This window comes from Salvelinus sp. IW2-2015, linkage group LG1 (assembly GCF_002910315.2).
Source record: "Salvelinus sp. IW2-2015 linkage group LG1, ASM291031v2, whole genome shotgun sequence".
NCBI classification, from domain to species: Eukaryota; Metazoa; Chordata; class Actinopteri; order Salmoniformes; family Salmonidae; genus Salvelinus; species Salvelinus sp. IW2-2015.
The window spans coordinates 54,202,053-54,218,147 of NC_036838.1; the positions used below are offsets into that span (position 1 = coordinate 54,202,053).

General features: G+C 44.8%; 1 protein-coding gene across 2 annotated transcripts in view; it reads right to left on the reverse strand.

Annotated features, from left to right (window-relative positions):
• Window positions 1–4,375: 4,375 nt before the first annotated feature.
• The window catches only part of LOC111970219 (semaphorin-3F-like), a 118,587-nt gene continuing 106,867 nt past the window's right edge, over window positions 4,376–16,095 (reverse strand). For both annotated transcript variants that reach the window (XM_023996861.2, XM_023996845.2), the window contains 9 exons: window positions 13,557–13,626; window positions 10,336–10,480; window positions 10,013–10,235; window positions 8,608–8,696; window positions 8,337–8,378; window positions 7,995–8,152; window positions 7,697–7,764; window positions 7,293–7,426; window positions 4,376–7,099 (listed from right to left, as the gene is read on the reverse strand). In XM_023996861.2, the coding sequence (XP_023852629.1) occupies window positions 6,626–7,099; window positions 7,293–7,426; window positions 7,697–7,764; window positions 7,995–8,152; window positions 8,337–8,378; window positions 8,608–8,696; window positions 10,013–10,235; window positions 10,336–10,480; window positions 13,557–13,626 (1,403 nt within the window). In that variant the 3' untranslated portion in view covers window positions 4,376–6,625. The remainder of the gene's footprint in view (window positions 7,100–7,292; window positions 7,427–7,696; window positions 7,765–7,994; window positions 8,153–8,336; window positions 8,379–8,607; window positions 8,697–10,012; window positions 10,236–10,335; window positions 10,481–13,556; window positions 13,627–16,095) is intronic.

A 16,095-nucleotide genomic window follows, 5' to 3' on the forward strand; every position in this document is an offset into this window, starting at 1 on the left:
AGTGGGTTATGTCACTGACGTGGTCTTCCTGTCTGGGTTGGTGCCTCCCCCTTGGGTTGTGCCTTGGCGGAGATCTTTGTGGGCTATACTCGGCCTTGTCTTAGGATGGTAAGTTGGTGGTTGAAGATATCCCTCTAGTGGTGTGGGGGCTGTGCTTTGGCAAAGTGGGTGGGGTTATATCCTGCCTGTTTGGCCCTGTCCGGGGGTATCATCGGATGGGGCCACAGTGTCTCCTGACCCCTCCTGTCTCAGCCTCCAGTATTTATGCTGCAGTAGTTTATGTGTCAGGGGGCTAGGGTCAGTCTTTTATATCTAGAGTATTTCTCCTGTCTTATCCGGTGTCCTGTGTGAATTTTAAGTATGCTCTCTCTAATTCTCTCTTTATCTCTTTCTTTATTTCTCTCTCTCGGAGGACCTGAGCCCTAGGACCATGCCTCAGGACTACCTGGCATGATGACTCCTTGCTGTCCCCAGTCCACCTGGCCGTGCTGTTGCTCCAGTTTCAACTGTTCTGCCTGCGGCTATGGAACCCTGACCTGTTCACTGGGCGTGCTACCTGTCCCAGACATGCTGTTTTCAACTCTCTAGAGACCGCAGGAGCGGTAGAGATACTCTCAATGATCGGCTATGAAAAGCCAACTGACATTTACTCTTGAGGTGCTGACCTGTTGCACCCTCAACAACTACTGTGATTATTATTATTTGACCATGCTGGTCATTTATGAACATTTGAACATCTTGGCCATGTTCTGTTATAATCTCCACCCGGCACAGCCAGAAGAGGACTGACCACCCCTCATAGCCTGGTTCCTCTCTAGGTTTCTTCCTAGGTTTTTGCCTTTCTAGGGAGTTTTTCCTAGCCACCGTGCTTCTACACCTGCATTGCTTGCTGATTGGGGTTTTAGGCTGGGTTTCTGTACAGCACTTTGAGATATCAGCTGATGTAAGAAGGGCTATATAAATACATTTGATTTGATTTGATTTGGTTGTGGAGTTCTCAGGGTTGTTTTTGAAACCAGTGGACAGCCAGCAATCTGTTACATGTAAGGGATTACAAAAAAAAATGGTAACTGTAATCCGTTATGTTACCAGCAACAATATTGTAATCAGATTACAGATACTTTTGAAAAACTAGATGATTACTTTGAGGATTACTTTTAAATCCAGAAAGGATGTTTGCGCAAACAAATATTTGACACTTCTCTGTTTTCTCATTGACATTCAAATCAGCATTGAAAAAAGTTTAAGTTTGTTCACCTGAGTGAGTCTGACCACAAGTCAGAGACCGCTATGATGACACACCAAATGTGTTTGATGGATCACGGGAAGGCGCAGGAATAGGCTTTTGTAGGCTACAGTCCAAACTATGTCTTCCAATGGTGCAACTGCTATCGGCATCCAAAGATTATCCAACTTGAATAAACGCTTGGAGGTCAGGATGACAGCAGTGGTGTAGTTTATGGATTGTGGTTGTTGTGGATGGCTGTTCACAAATCTAAATGTCTATTTGAACCCAATAATGGTTGAATTCAATAAGTTTAAGCTGCCTATCAATCATTGTTTTTGAAACCAGTGGAGAGCCAGTGAAAAAGGTGCTCTTGCAACAGCTGCATAGTGTGGTTCCCACCCTATGAGCAATAAAAGCCCCACATTTATTCCAATCTAATTCCTGCTGATAAAAATACAAATCCATAGGCCTAATGGACACATGCTCAAACTCTCACACTTGTGATAGACCTAAAGGGGCAATCTGTAGTTGCTACATCCATTTTTGGACTTATATATACATTATATATACAGTACCAGTCAAAAGTTTGCACACACCTACTCATTCCAGGGTTTTTCTTTATTGTTACTATTTTCTACATTGTAGAATAATAGTGAAGACATCAAAACTATGAAATAACGCATATGGAATCATGTAGTACCCAAAAAAGCGTTAAACAAATCTAAAAATATTTTACACTTGAAATTCTTCAAAGTAGCCACCCTTTGCATTGATAACAGCTTTGCACAGTCTTGGCATTCTCTCAAACAGCTTCGTGAGGTAGTCACTGGGAATGCATTTCAATTAACAGGTGTGCCTTGTTAAAAGTTCATTTGTAGAATTTATTTCCTTCTTAATGTAGAGTAATAGTGGTATTTTACCACTGTTACTCTACAATGTAGCAAATAGTAAAAATAAAGAAAGACCCTGGAATGAGTAGGTGTGTCCAAACTATTGACTGGCACTGTGTGTATATATATATATATATACCCATTGATTCTTGAAGAATATAACTTATGAATGCCTTTCGCACCCCATCAGAACCATAAACATAATCTTGTTTTTCTCCAATGTTTGTAAACATTGCAAATGTAAACAAACACTGTATAGCCTCATAACATGGTTAAAACAATCATTTTGATATCATGAAAGGTCAGTCCTTGCATCCATAACTCTGTCTATTAATCTGAGAGTGGTTACATTTCTCCAGGCCCATCCCTCAGTTTTTTTTACCAAAACAGAGGCGGGGCGACCATTTTGTTATTGTTTCATCTGTGGATTTTCCCTTTAAACAGCTGCATATTATCAGTATATCAAAGTATCACCAACTAAAAGGTAAACAATAGGCCTATAGCAAATGCAGCATATGGCATACATTTTTCACATATAAATAGCCCTTTTCAATAGTGCCCAAAGCATGCCATTCCATGAGCGCAGCATTTATTTTCCAACTCGAATCAATGAGCCCGATCAGTTCTCCATGACAACAAATCATAATCAACAGAGTAGGGCTGGCTAATAAGTCCTTACTTTTGGGGTTATTCTCAGGTAAAACAATTTGGCTAATCTATACTTCCATATTTCCAAGTCCTATTCTTGAAGATCAAGGGGTATAACATTTATTAGAATGACTGGAATAATGATAGACTTTGGTTTTTAATTGTAAATATATAATTGAATTGTATTATTATATGTAGTAGAAAGTGATGGGTTAGAAGATGCCTACATAACCAACCCATAAAGTTAAATTTAACATCCATAAATGGCCAGCTATGTAAACTTCAACATTGATTTATCCTGCAATAGATGTTTGTCTTCTTCTAAATCCTCTTAAAAGGAAAGTGATATAAAAATGACTGACTGTAATCAGATTACTTTACTGAGTTTGGGTAATCCAAAAGTTACGTTACTGATTACAATTTTGGACAGGTAACTAGTAACTGTAATGGATTACATTTAGAAAGTAACCTACTCTAGACTGAGGGGTGTGATCTCAAAGGTACTTACAGGGCTTTAGTTTCCCCTGACAGATCTCATTGACCTCAATCTGAAGATGGTAACAAAACCTAATCCACAGCGTGTCCTCTGAGAGATGGAAGAAGGACAACTCCAGCACTCAGCTTTCGTAAATTGTAAGAACCATTAAACAAATTAGGATCAGTTGACGCAATAAAGGGTTGAGGCCAGTGCACGAGACCCGAAACCTGTCTATGTGACCTTACTGCACTGTATATACACTGAACAAAAATACGAACGCAACATGTAAAGTGTTGGTCCCATGTTTCATGAGCTGAAATAAAAGATCCCAGAAATTTTCTGTACGCACAAAAAATTTATTTCTCTCAAAAATGCACAAATTTGTTGACATCCCTGTTAGTGAGCATTTCTCCTTTGCCAAAATAATCCATCCACCTGGCAGCTGTAGCATATCAAGAAGCTGATTAAACAGCATGATCATTACACAGGTGTACCTTGTGCTGGGGACAATAAAAGGCCACTCTAAAATGTGCAGTTTTGTCACACAACACAGTGCCACAGATGTCTCAAGTTTTAAGGGAGCGTGCAATTGACATGGTGACTGCAGGAATGTCCAGCAGAGCTGTGCCAGAGAATTTAATCTTAATTTCTCTACCAAAAGCCGCCTTCAACGTCGTTTTAGAGAATTTTGCAGTACGTCCAACTGGCCTCACAACCGCAGACTACGTGTATGGCATCYTGTGGGCAAGCGGTTTGCTCATGTCAACATTATGAAGAGAGTGCCCCATGGTGGCGGTGGGGTTATGTGCAGGCATAAGCTACGGACAACGAACACAATTGGATTTGTCGATGGTAATTTGAATGCACAGAGATGCCGTGGTGAGATCTTGAGGCCCATTGTGAAGCTTTTTTTTTTAAGGTATCTATGAGCAACAGATGTGTATCTGTATTCCCAGTCATGTGAAATTCATAGATTAGGGCCTAATGAATTTATTTAAATTGACTGATTTCCTTATATGAACTGTAACTCAGTAAAATCTTTGAAATTGTTGCACGTTGCATTTATATTTTTGTTCAGTATAGTTATCCATGCACCATATGAATATAAAAATGATTTCTGTTTTTATAAAATATAGAGCTTTAATTTATTAGTCAGCAACATCAATGAGAAAGGAGAAATAGTCATTTACACAAATCATTACAATAACATCAACTGTGCTTTATGTCATACTAAGTGATTTTTCCTAAATAACCCATACCAAAAATTTGCCAAAGATGCATATATTTGAAATATGCAACAACAACAAAAAACTTTTTGGAAAGAAAGAGGGAGCGAGAGAGAGAGGATGAGAGAGAGAAGAAGAGAGAAAGGAAGAGAACGAGAGAAAGAGAGAGGTAAATAGAGAAAGAGAGAGGAGAGGTAAAGAGAGATAGAGAAGGAGAACTAAAGAGACAAAGGGGCCTCTGTGTGTTGAATATTCCCCAACTAGGGTATGACTCCATCTGCCTTTCCATCCACTGACATCCACAGCATAGCTTTTTGGACTAATATCATATACAATACATAATACATTTCATGCACACAATGAAAAGCCACCATCCCAAAGAGTTTGGTATGTGTTTTCCTGTGGTCAAGAGCAGATCATTCTAGTGGCTGTAGCTATATACATAGAGTTGTACATGGAGACGGAGTCTTCTCTGCTATACACATCTGTGGATTTTGACACATTTTCAGGCAGAATACCATCAACAACGGCTGATCAGAGAAGTTGAATAAACTCTTTAGTGAGAGTTGTGTAACATTTACCTTCTGTAGGAGATGGACAACAGCTCTGACAAACCTATGGTAACCTATGGTAACCCTCTCCAACATGTTACACTATTATTTTTAAAACAGTCTTTGCGCACTTTCCCTTTAGTGACTTCCATGGACTAACCATTGTCTTACGTCAGGTGGCGTCACTCCTACGAGACGCTCGTCCCTCAACCGCCAATCAGTGCAGGCGAAATTGTTGCGCTATCTGACATAAAACAATGTGGACGAAGGGTATATATATTACAAGGAGAGCTGTGATATTGGAAACTACATGGGAGGATTGGAGGAGTTTAGAAATGTTCAGCGCATTTCATATGAAACAACTGACCTCATAAGGAGAATAGGTATAGGCTGGAATGCAAACCAGTATACTTATGGATTAGTATGGAGACTAAGAGATTTCTTTGTCTCTTGTCGTAATTGTGCATAATCAAATTGTCACAAATTATGTAGTGACCTGCTTGAAATTCTAATCTCAATTGAACAATGGTGTACAAAGGGAAGTCAATGTTATTTCAATCCCATCCCCCAAAACGCTTATTTTAACTATCACAGCCTCAAGGGTACAACATTGAGATGTCATATTTACATATACTACATATACACACAAAAAGTCCACAGCAACTAYTTCTGGAAGAGACTGGCAATATCAATGTAAATATAACAAATGGGGTTGAAAGAAAGCCAGATTGGACCACAGAAGACACAGGCACCCCTCATCAGCTTCTGGAAGAGTAGAAAATACTCGAGGGAATTTGGGGTCAAGTCTTGTTTCACCCCAGTTAGGTCAGTTAGGCTGGCTAAGGAAGAGGAGGGAATCATTTCCCACAAGGCCTTTCACTCTCGTGTCTGTCTGTGGCTGTGGGACAAACTCAAAGCTGCAGCCTCCTATGGGCATTTCCTCATCTATCTGCGTGTCCAATGAAGTGCCTTGAAGTGACATCCTTATAGTTCATTGGCTGTGGGAATCAACTGTCCATCATGTCTTTGGGGGAGGTTCATCACACATCAGTGATCTGACTCCTCCCACCTCAGACTGCATACTGCCAGCAGTGGAATGATCCAACACGGAGCCAAATTAACAAAACCTATTAGAAAGCATTCTTATCAGTCCATTCAGCTGTAGATATTTACACTTTCAAATGTCCTTTCGATGTGTTGCTTCATCCAAAATACAGAACATAACGGTTTTTGCAATGTAAGAACACCATTTGTAATAAACAGTAACACTACCAACAATAATATCATTATAACAATCCTATTTGCACAGATTTGCACAAAAAATCCTTGTTTTCTATTTAAGTACAAAGAAATCCACAGAATCTTACTATGTACAACCTACAATAAATACTGTGTATCTTTTTAACAGTTAAGAAGAACCTGTTTGTTGTTTGCTTGTAGTGGTTTCTCTTTCTTATCGCTTTTGATCATTACCTTTTTTAATCCTTTGATTGAAGTCTTTCCCATTTTTGGAGGGTTGTGCAGAGAGGGAGAGAGCAGATGGGACAGGGGGTTGGGTGTCGGGTGTTGGGGTAGTGTGTGGCCTGTGGTATAAGCCTACGGCCTCATGTTTCGGCTGGGGTGGTGTGCTCATCGTCATCGTCCTCACGCTCATCGTCATCGTCATGATGCCGGCGGTTGCGGGGCTTCTTCTGCTCTTTCACCTCCTTCAGTTCCTTGGCCTTGCCAACGGCCAGCATGGGGTCCCCCGGACTGCCCTCTCCCAGCTGCCAGTAGTCCTGACAGTACTGGTTGATCAGGCCCATCTCTGGCTGGCTCAGGATGGTCAGCAGGTCCTTGTACTGACCCGCGCTGGGGGTCCAAGGGCTGGACTGGAGGGGTGGCAGGGCCGGGCTGCCCGTCTCTACCAGAACGCTGTTTACCGTGCGGCTGGACAGGACCACCAGCTGCAGCTTGACCAGCGTGTGTTTGAAGTTCTTCTCTGTGGCCGTGCACTGGTAGACGCCGCTGTCTGATAACTGGAGGGAACGCAGCAGTAGACCCAGCTCTGTCTTTAGTGTCCGGCCCTCAGAGCGGATCTGACAGCAGGGAGATATCATTCATTTATCATTGCATTCATTTAGCAATCATTTTCCATAAACAGCAGGCCATATTGTTAAATAATAAAGTAGTCATTTGTCTGATTATCAGCCTGTTTAGAAGGCAGGCTGTATAAGAGTCAATACAGTAGAGTACAGTACAGCTACAGTGGGATGAGAGTTCCTGACTTACCTCTTTCCTCCTGTCGCTGTTCTCCCTCTGCAGGTGCCATTTGAGGGACACATGAGGGGACCTGGCCTGACACTCCAGGAACGTAGTGCTGCCCTCCACCCCATACTGCACCATCTCCAGCGTGTTCTTATTGGCTGCAGCAAAGCATAAGCATCATGACATCACATGCATGTGTTTCAGGCATCATTTCCTCAGACCAAATCAGTCAATTACTGCTCAACAGTTAGTGAAGTAGCACAGTAGTAGAATTGACAAAATCATGTCCTCTGTCAAAATCACATTCCCCTTTCATAATATTATACACATGTGATGTTATTGGATACTGCTGCTGTCACACTGAATGGTAACCTCAGTGCTGTTAGAGTGTCTATTTGAGGTACGTTAGAGTGTTCTTGTCAGCTCACCATTGGAGTTATAGCCTCTGCACTGGCGGATTGGGTTGCCATACTTTACATCCTGTCGACGGCTGCGCCTAGAGGGGTCAGATCAACATTCCCCKAAAATAAAGAGGTTAACTACAAAACGTTCTACAAACTGCAAGTCTGCAGTAAATGTCAAAATATAATTAAAGAGTAGAGACAATGTTGAGAGAACATTGTATTGGCATTTGGCAAAGGTTCCTGCCCCTAAACATGAGCAACACACACACAAAGACGCACACACACACACACACACACACACACACACTCTGTTGGTACTCACCTCTTCTGCGAGGCGGAGTAGCGGGTACAGGACTTTCCGTCCCAGGCGCAGTAGGGGTCCCGGGCCAGGCAGCAGTCAGCACACACCTCCCCGTACACGTCACAGCGATGGAGGGCCAGGTGGGTCACACCCAACACTGAGCCCACATACAGCTGTTGCTGTAGGGAGGAAGAGAAGGAGAGACTGAGCGAGGAATAGAGACCAATTGGAAAATGTCGGCATAGCATCATCCAGACTTCGGCATCCACTGTTTAAGCTGCAGTGAATTATGTGATATTTTATAGGAAGACAATTCTGAATGTGTGTGCACTGAACCATCAGACTGTGGAATGTTCAACTTACCCTTTTGGAGGAAATCTTCATGGTGGTTATGGGAGTTGGCACCTGAAATGTAAGGGATAGAAGCAGATCTTAATAAGAGAAGAATAAAAGTTGGAACGATGTTCTACAGAATAAATGTTTCTTACATGAGGAATGAGTTGACAAAAATGGAAAGATACTACTGAGAAAGAGAGAGGTAAAATAAGGAGAGAGAGAGAACATGAAAGAGAAAGAGAAGGAAAGGTAGAGGGAGAGAGAGGAAGAACAGGAGAAGAGAGAAAGAGAAACTCACCCTGAACACCTCCACCTCCTCTAGCACCAGCTCRTCAGTCTGCAGGTCATCTCTGGGCAGGACAATTACCTTCTGAACCGTCCCCCTGTCTGAAGACCCAGAGGAGTGATCGTGTTAACCTCTACTCCAGACCAGATCCAGAGGAGTGATCAGGTTAACCTCTACTCCAGACCCAGTCCCAGAGGAGTGATCCAGGTTTAATCTCTACTCCAGACCAGATCCAAGAGGCGTGATCATGTTAACCTCTACTCCAGACCAGATCCAGAGGAGTGATCAGGTTAACCTCTACTCCAGACCAGATCCAGAGGAGTGATCGTGTTAACCTCTACTCCAGACCAGATCCAGAGGCGTGATCATGTTAACCTCTACTCCAGACCAGACCAGACCCCAGAGGAGTGATCATGTTAATCTCTACTCCAGACCAGATCCAGAGGCGTGATCATGTTAAACCTCTACTCCAGACCAGATCCAGAGGAGTGATCAGGTTAAAACCTCTACTCCAGACCAGATCCAGAGGCGTGATCATGTTAACCTACTCCAGACCAGATCCAGAGGAGTGATCATGTTAATCTCTACTCCAACCAGATCCAGAGTAGTGATCAGGTTAACCTCTACTCCAGACCAGTCCCAGAGGAGTGATCAGGTTAACCTCTACTCCAGACCAGATCCAGAGGAGTGATCATGTTAACCTCTACTCCAGACCAGTCCCAGAGGAGTGATCAGGTTAACCTCTACTCCAGACCAGACCAGAGGAGTGATCATGTTAACCTCTACTCCAGACCAGATCCAGAGGAGTGATCAGTGTTAACCTCTACTCCAGACCAGATCCAGAGGAGTGATCCGGTTAACTCTACTCCGACCAGATCCAGAGGAGTGATCATGTTAACCTCTATCCAGACCATATCCAGAGGAGTGATCAGGTTAACCTCTACCCTACTCTAGACTCAGAGGATCAGGTTCTACTCTACTCAAATGTGCTGAGGAAGATAGGGGAATAGGAGTATAGGAGGATCCCCCCGGTCTTGTACAGGGGTCTACAGGAGGCATTCATCACCAGGCTGAGTGAGCACAGTACAGTCATCAACTGTAGGGTCTTCCAGCTCCCACCCTCTGATCCACACCATGATTTACGGCCATAGGGACAGGCTGTGTGAAGTACTGCCAGACGATGACCAGGGTAGTATTACCGTACATTCAAACAAATTACAGTAACTCCACCCTTTCCATAAAAATAGTACTGTAGGCTGTGTTCTTTCGTCTTTGAGAAGACAAGCACTTTGACAAAAATTCTAACATAATACTTTCCCCAGATTATAGTTTTTTTTTCTGAATCTATCACAGTTGTGAACACACACAATAACAAGACTATCAAATCAATCAGCAGGCAGGGACTCAGAGCACTGACCTGTCCCCAGGAAGAGGACCTCGTAGCTCCCATCTGCAGCAGCCACCTGGTCCACGGTGATGGTGGTAAACTCATAGTCCACGTTGTTCCGGACCACCAGGGGGCGCTTGTGTATTGGGTATACAGCGTGGTACATGGTGGGGTGGTTCCGCATGAAGTTAATCACCTCGTCTGGGTAATCCTTAGTGGACTTCATGTTYGGGGTGAACGTACCACCGGGACACTGGGTTTAGAAAGAGAGCAGAACCAGCCATGTTAAATGTGGTCATTTATTGAATTTATGAATATGTGTGTGTGTTTATCACCCTCAGCACGTCACTCACCGTCCCAGGACGAGGGTAGGGGATCTTCCCAGTGTAGGCCATCCACTGATAGTTGGGGCCCTCCTTGTGAGCATAGGGTCCATTAAAGACCTGACGGATGTCAGCCATGGAGTAGACACACACTGCTGAGCCCTTAAACACGGATCTGGAAGGGAGAGGTAAAGGGACGAGGAGGCTCAGAKACACTAAAGGGAACAGCTTTAGGAGACATGGGATTACTACTCACTCTCTGAGAAATTAGCTACATTGTCCCTCACATCACATATTCTCTCATAGACATAAGGCAGGCATACTCCAACACTATGATGACCCACAAACACTCTCCACCACAGACAAGCTGTCTGACACACTCACAATCAAACATCCAACATCTAGCACAAACCGCCTACCACCCACCAGACAGAGCACACCCCACCACCACCACAGCACACCCACCCAGCACAGCACACCACAGCACCCCACCACAGCAACCCCACCATAGCACACCCACCACATCCCACCACACCCACACAGCACACCACACCCCACATAGCACATTCCCACCACACCACACACAGCACACAACACAACACACCTCCAGCCACAGGCACACCCCACACATGCAACCCCACCAAGCACACCCCACCACAGAACAACACACCCACCATAGCACACCACACACAGCACAGCACGCACACACACACCCACATGAGCAACCCCAACCACAGCACAGCACAAGCACACCACACCCACACAGCACACCCACCACAGCAAAGCAACCACACCCACCATAAGCACACGCCCAACACGACACCACCACAGCCACACCCCACATAGCCCAACACACCACAGCCACAGCACACACACCCCACCAAGCCACCCCACCACAGCAACCCACACAGCACACCCTACACAGCACAACCCCACCACAGCACACCACCCAGAAACACAAACACACCCACCAACACACAACCACATCCCAACACTACCAGCACACCCACACAAACAGCACCACCACACAACCCACAGAGCAAAGCAACACAACACACAGCATAACGCACTCCCACAAGCATACACATCCACCCACCCTACAACCACAGCACATCCCACGCACAAAAGCCCACCACACACACCACAAGCACACCCACGACCACACGCATACCACATCCCCCACCACCCTACCACACCACAGCACCCAGCCACCACAGCAGCAAAGCACACTCCACCACACCACATCCACCCACCACAGCACACCCCTCCACAGCACCACGCACACCCCACCAGAGCAAAGCACACTCCACCACAGCACTCCACCACAGCACACCACTCCCCACCACAGGCACACCCCACACAGCACACCACTCCCACCACACACATCACACCCACCACAGCACACCACAGCACACCCCACCAACAGCACAGCACACCCAGCACACCCCACCAGAGCACAGCACAGCACACCCCAGCACAGCAACCCCACCAGAGCACAACCCCACCAACAGCAACACACACCCACCATAGCACACCAACCACGCACACACAACACACACCATCCACCACACCCACACAGAACCCCCAAGAACCACACCACCATAGCACACCACGCACAGCACAGCCACACACCCCACATAGCCCACCCCACAGCACAGCACACCACAACACCCACCATAGCACACCCACCACAGCACACCCACCACAGCACACCGCCACCACAGCACACCACACCCACCCATAGCCACCACACAACAACACAACCCAATCCCACACACCACCACAGCACCCCCACACAGAAACAGCACACCACAGCACATCCACCAGAGCAAAGCACACCACACCACACCACAGCACACCCACACAGAACCACCCCACCACACCCTACCACACCACAGCACACGCACCAGAGCAAAGCACACTCCACCCACACAGCACACTCCCACAGCACACCACTCCCCACCACAGCCACAGCACACCCACCAGAGCAAAGACACCACACCACACCTACCAAGCAACAGCACACCCACACAGCACACCCACCAGAGCACACCCTACCACACCACAGCACACTACCAACAGCACACCCTACCACACACAGAGCACACCACCACAGCACACCCTACAACCAACAACCACAGCACTCCCACGCTGTGCTGTGTGGGGTGTGGGTGGGGTGTTTGCTGTGGTGGGGTGTGCTGTGGTGTGGTAGGGTGGTGCTGTGGTGGGTGGTGTGTGGTAGGGTGTACTGTGGTGGGGTGTGCTGTGGTGGGTGGTAGGGTGTGTGTGGTAGGGTGTGCTGTGGTGTGTGGTGGGGTGGGCTGCGGAGGGGGGGGTGGGTGTGGGGTGTGCTGTGTTGGGTTGGGGTGGTGCTGTGTTGGGTTGCGCTGTGGTTGGTGGGGTGCGCTGTGGTGGTGTGTGGTGGGTGTGCTGTGGTGTGTGCTGTGGTGTGCTGTGGTGGGGTTAGCTGTGGTGTGGTGGGTTGTGCTGTGGTGTGGTGGAGGGGTGTGGTGTGCCGTAGTTGGGTATAGTTGGGTGTGCTGTCCTGTGGTGTGCTGGGTGTACAGTATATTACTATATTAGTACATTCTGTCGAGGGGCCTATCATTAGCACTACAGTAGTTTTAATCAATTGGGCTTCAAGGGGGATGATGACTGTGGCGAGTTAGCATGGAGGCCTTGGGTGAGACGGGGAAACAATTACAGAGCACTTCTCTCACAGACACACATACCAGCATATTTATTATGACTGGGTGTGTCAGTGTGAGAGCGAACTCTCTGTGTGTGTATCCGCCACACAAAATCTACTGTTGCATATATGGGGGCAGGAGCTGCGAGCCGTTTCCTTGAATCCTAATGCTGTGCTGACTGATGGCTTGTTATCAAAGCCCAGCCATGTGGGAACACAGGTTAAATCTCTCACTGGAGACCCCTTCCCCTCTGTGCTACGGACTGACTTCCTCCTCTGCCTTTGTAGTGTGCAGAGCAGACTGTGTGGAATAGGCTGTTTCAATAACAGAGCGTGTTACACAGGTGCCTTCGGGCAGAATGAATATGGATGGGAGACGGGAAACCACGGACGGAAACCAAACATCTGAACCACTGACTTCATATTTTCTACAGGTCTGCTGAGGAGATCTGATTGAGTGAAAGCTGAAAGGGGCTGTATTGTTCTTCAATGAGACAGATACTTGTGGTAATGATGTGATTGAATTAACGGAGACAAATAACACAGTCAATCAGTGGCTCACCCTGAAACTGAGAACACTCCGTAGATGACAGGATTCTTTYTGTCTTGAGTTGGCTGGATGTACACGTCCCCTGTTAGACAAAAAGATAATTACATATTACTAAAAGTGGTAGTGAAAACATTCTTTCACAATCACAATACTATAGCAGTATGAAGGACTCTGGTAAAACACAGTTAATCTGAGATAAACATGGAAGGATGGTGTCTGTTAAGCGGGGGATCTATTATTCCAACCGGGATTCCTGAGCAGCCAGAGCTAATTCAAAGCGTGACGTACGGACAGTTTCTACTTCCGGTATTGACACAGGACAGGAGGCGGGTTCAAGGAGAAGACCTTTTGGATTGGACAGCACAGCGGTGGTTAGGTTTGTTAGCAGCGTTTCCGGCCATTATGGGGTCCTGAATCAGAACCCTRCCAGAGCAGACACTGATTCCTGCGTCTCAGAGGGGGAAGGTACAAAAATAGAGATCTGTGGTGTAACAAGGTTTTAACGGGAGCCATATGCGGCCCATGATTGTCAGAGCTGAGGTAACTGGACCCTGTATCCTCCAGTGGTTTAATGAGTTAAAAGTGACAGGAAAAACAATAAAGGGGAAAATGTAAATCAATTTAGAGTCGACTACCTCAACTGAGAAGTATAACACTTCAGCCCCTTGTTGGAAACACAATTCCTGGGTAAAGGAATTGGGAGAGTAGAGGGAGAGGGAGAGTAGATTGTACGTCTTAGCCCACAGCCACAAGTCATTGGAAAGGTCAATAACTATGAATGTCTAATGATTAGATGATGCATGAAACATTATACTCTTCATGTATAACTCTGGACCACTGTCATGGGCATTTATGAAGCCAGACGTTAGTAGATATCGAGCCTCGTATATATAAAGCAGCTCCACACCCTGACTCTACCCTTTCAGATAAATCTCTCAGCAAATATCAAGTTGAAATGTAAAAACCCTCAAATAACAAAACAGCAGCTCTCTCCATGCACACACTCACCAAATCTCACTGGATTAAGAGTAAAGTCGTATAATAAAACGTTATTTTGAGTTTATCATGCATTAAGATTGTTTGCCCAAAGAATAAACAAATCTGCTTTGACCCACCACTTTGACCCACCACTTTTTGTAAAGAGAGATTCTTGGCCTCTTAGAAAAGCTGTAACTGCAACTGAGTTTCTTTGACATTCATGAGTGTGTAAAAATATTTGTTTTATTGCCAGGATATGAGAATGAAAGGTAATGGSCGCAAACAAGAACGGGAATTAACTGTTGGCTAACAGGAGAGACATTCAAACTACATCTGACACCAGTTTGACATCCCTCCTGGCTGCAGACGGAGAACTTCAATCAAATGTGGAACAAGTTGCATCATTTTCTTTTATTCTGGACTTTTTTTTTGATGTGTCAGAGCAGACTAAGACTCCTTGAGGAGTTTCTAAAGTCAGCAGTGTGCCTGCAAAAATAATGCTCTGTTGTTAATGCTAGAGAATGAGGATGACAAAATATCAGAACTATGAGAGAAATTGTGCTATTTTGTGTATTTTAATTTTTGTCATTGTGCATGTATAGTTTTKTTATAGATAACCAATAACCATACTGTACCTTGAATTTTGCCTTATGCTGATTATACAATTACCATTTATATCATGAAGAAAACTAATGCAGCATAATGTACTTCAATAGTTGGAGTTTCATTCCAAAACGCTATATATCAATTTTCAGAAATATTGGTAAATTAGCTTTTATTGTTAAAAGAAATTATGAAAGAGATTGGTGTGTTTTTTCACTATCTAATCATGGCATGTTCAATGACAGACATGTATTTGTTTAAAATCATTAATCATGTTTAGTTTTTTAAACAAAATGCTATATATCCGCCTCACTCTCAGAGAAGTAATAGTTTCTGATGAAACAACACAAATGTGAAAATTGGTGGATACAGCATTTTGAAAAAAAAAATCTTCAATTGAAAATTGGGTTGAGACACAAGTTTTATATGTTACAGTAGATAAATGTGACAATGTGCATTCACAAAATCCTCTTCTGAATGGTCATGGTGGGTAAACAGAGAGACATAGGGTCTGTCTGTCTGTCTGATGACTGTAATGACTGCATTACCAAAAGATGGTGTATGGTCTCTACCCTTCAGACCCATCTGACTGCACAGCACTTAAAAAGTATATGGTCTCTACCCTGGGGAKCCGTCCAACTGCAAAGCATTACAAAAGCAAACACAAATAAAYACCACATGGCTCCCTTTGTGACACAGAAAAACATGTAGTCAAAATGAAGTCACATTGCTCAAGAATGATGACTATGAGAAAAATAATGGTGGACGGTAAAAAACCTTAGACTGGAAGGAAAAGAGTTGGCTTCTGGGGCTCTGCACTTGTAATACCTTAAATAACTATGAAATGAACCAGAAACCAAATGGTCCTTTCCCCCATCACACTTTTGAAATGGCAATAAAAATCCCAATACCCACACATTAATTTTCATTTTTTCTGACAGACACGTTATTCTGTCTGGAATCCTGCCAA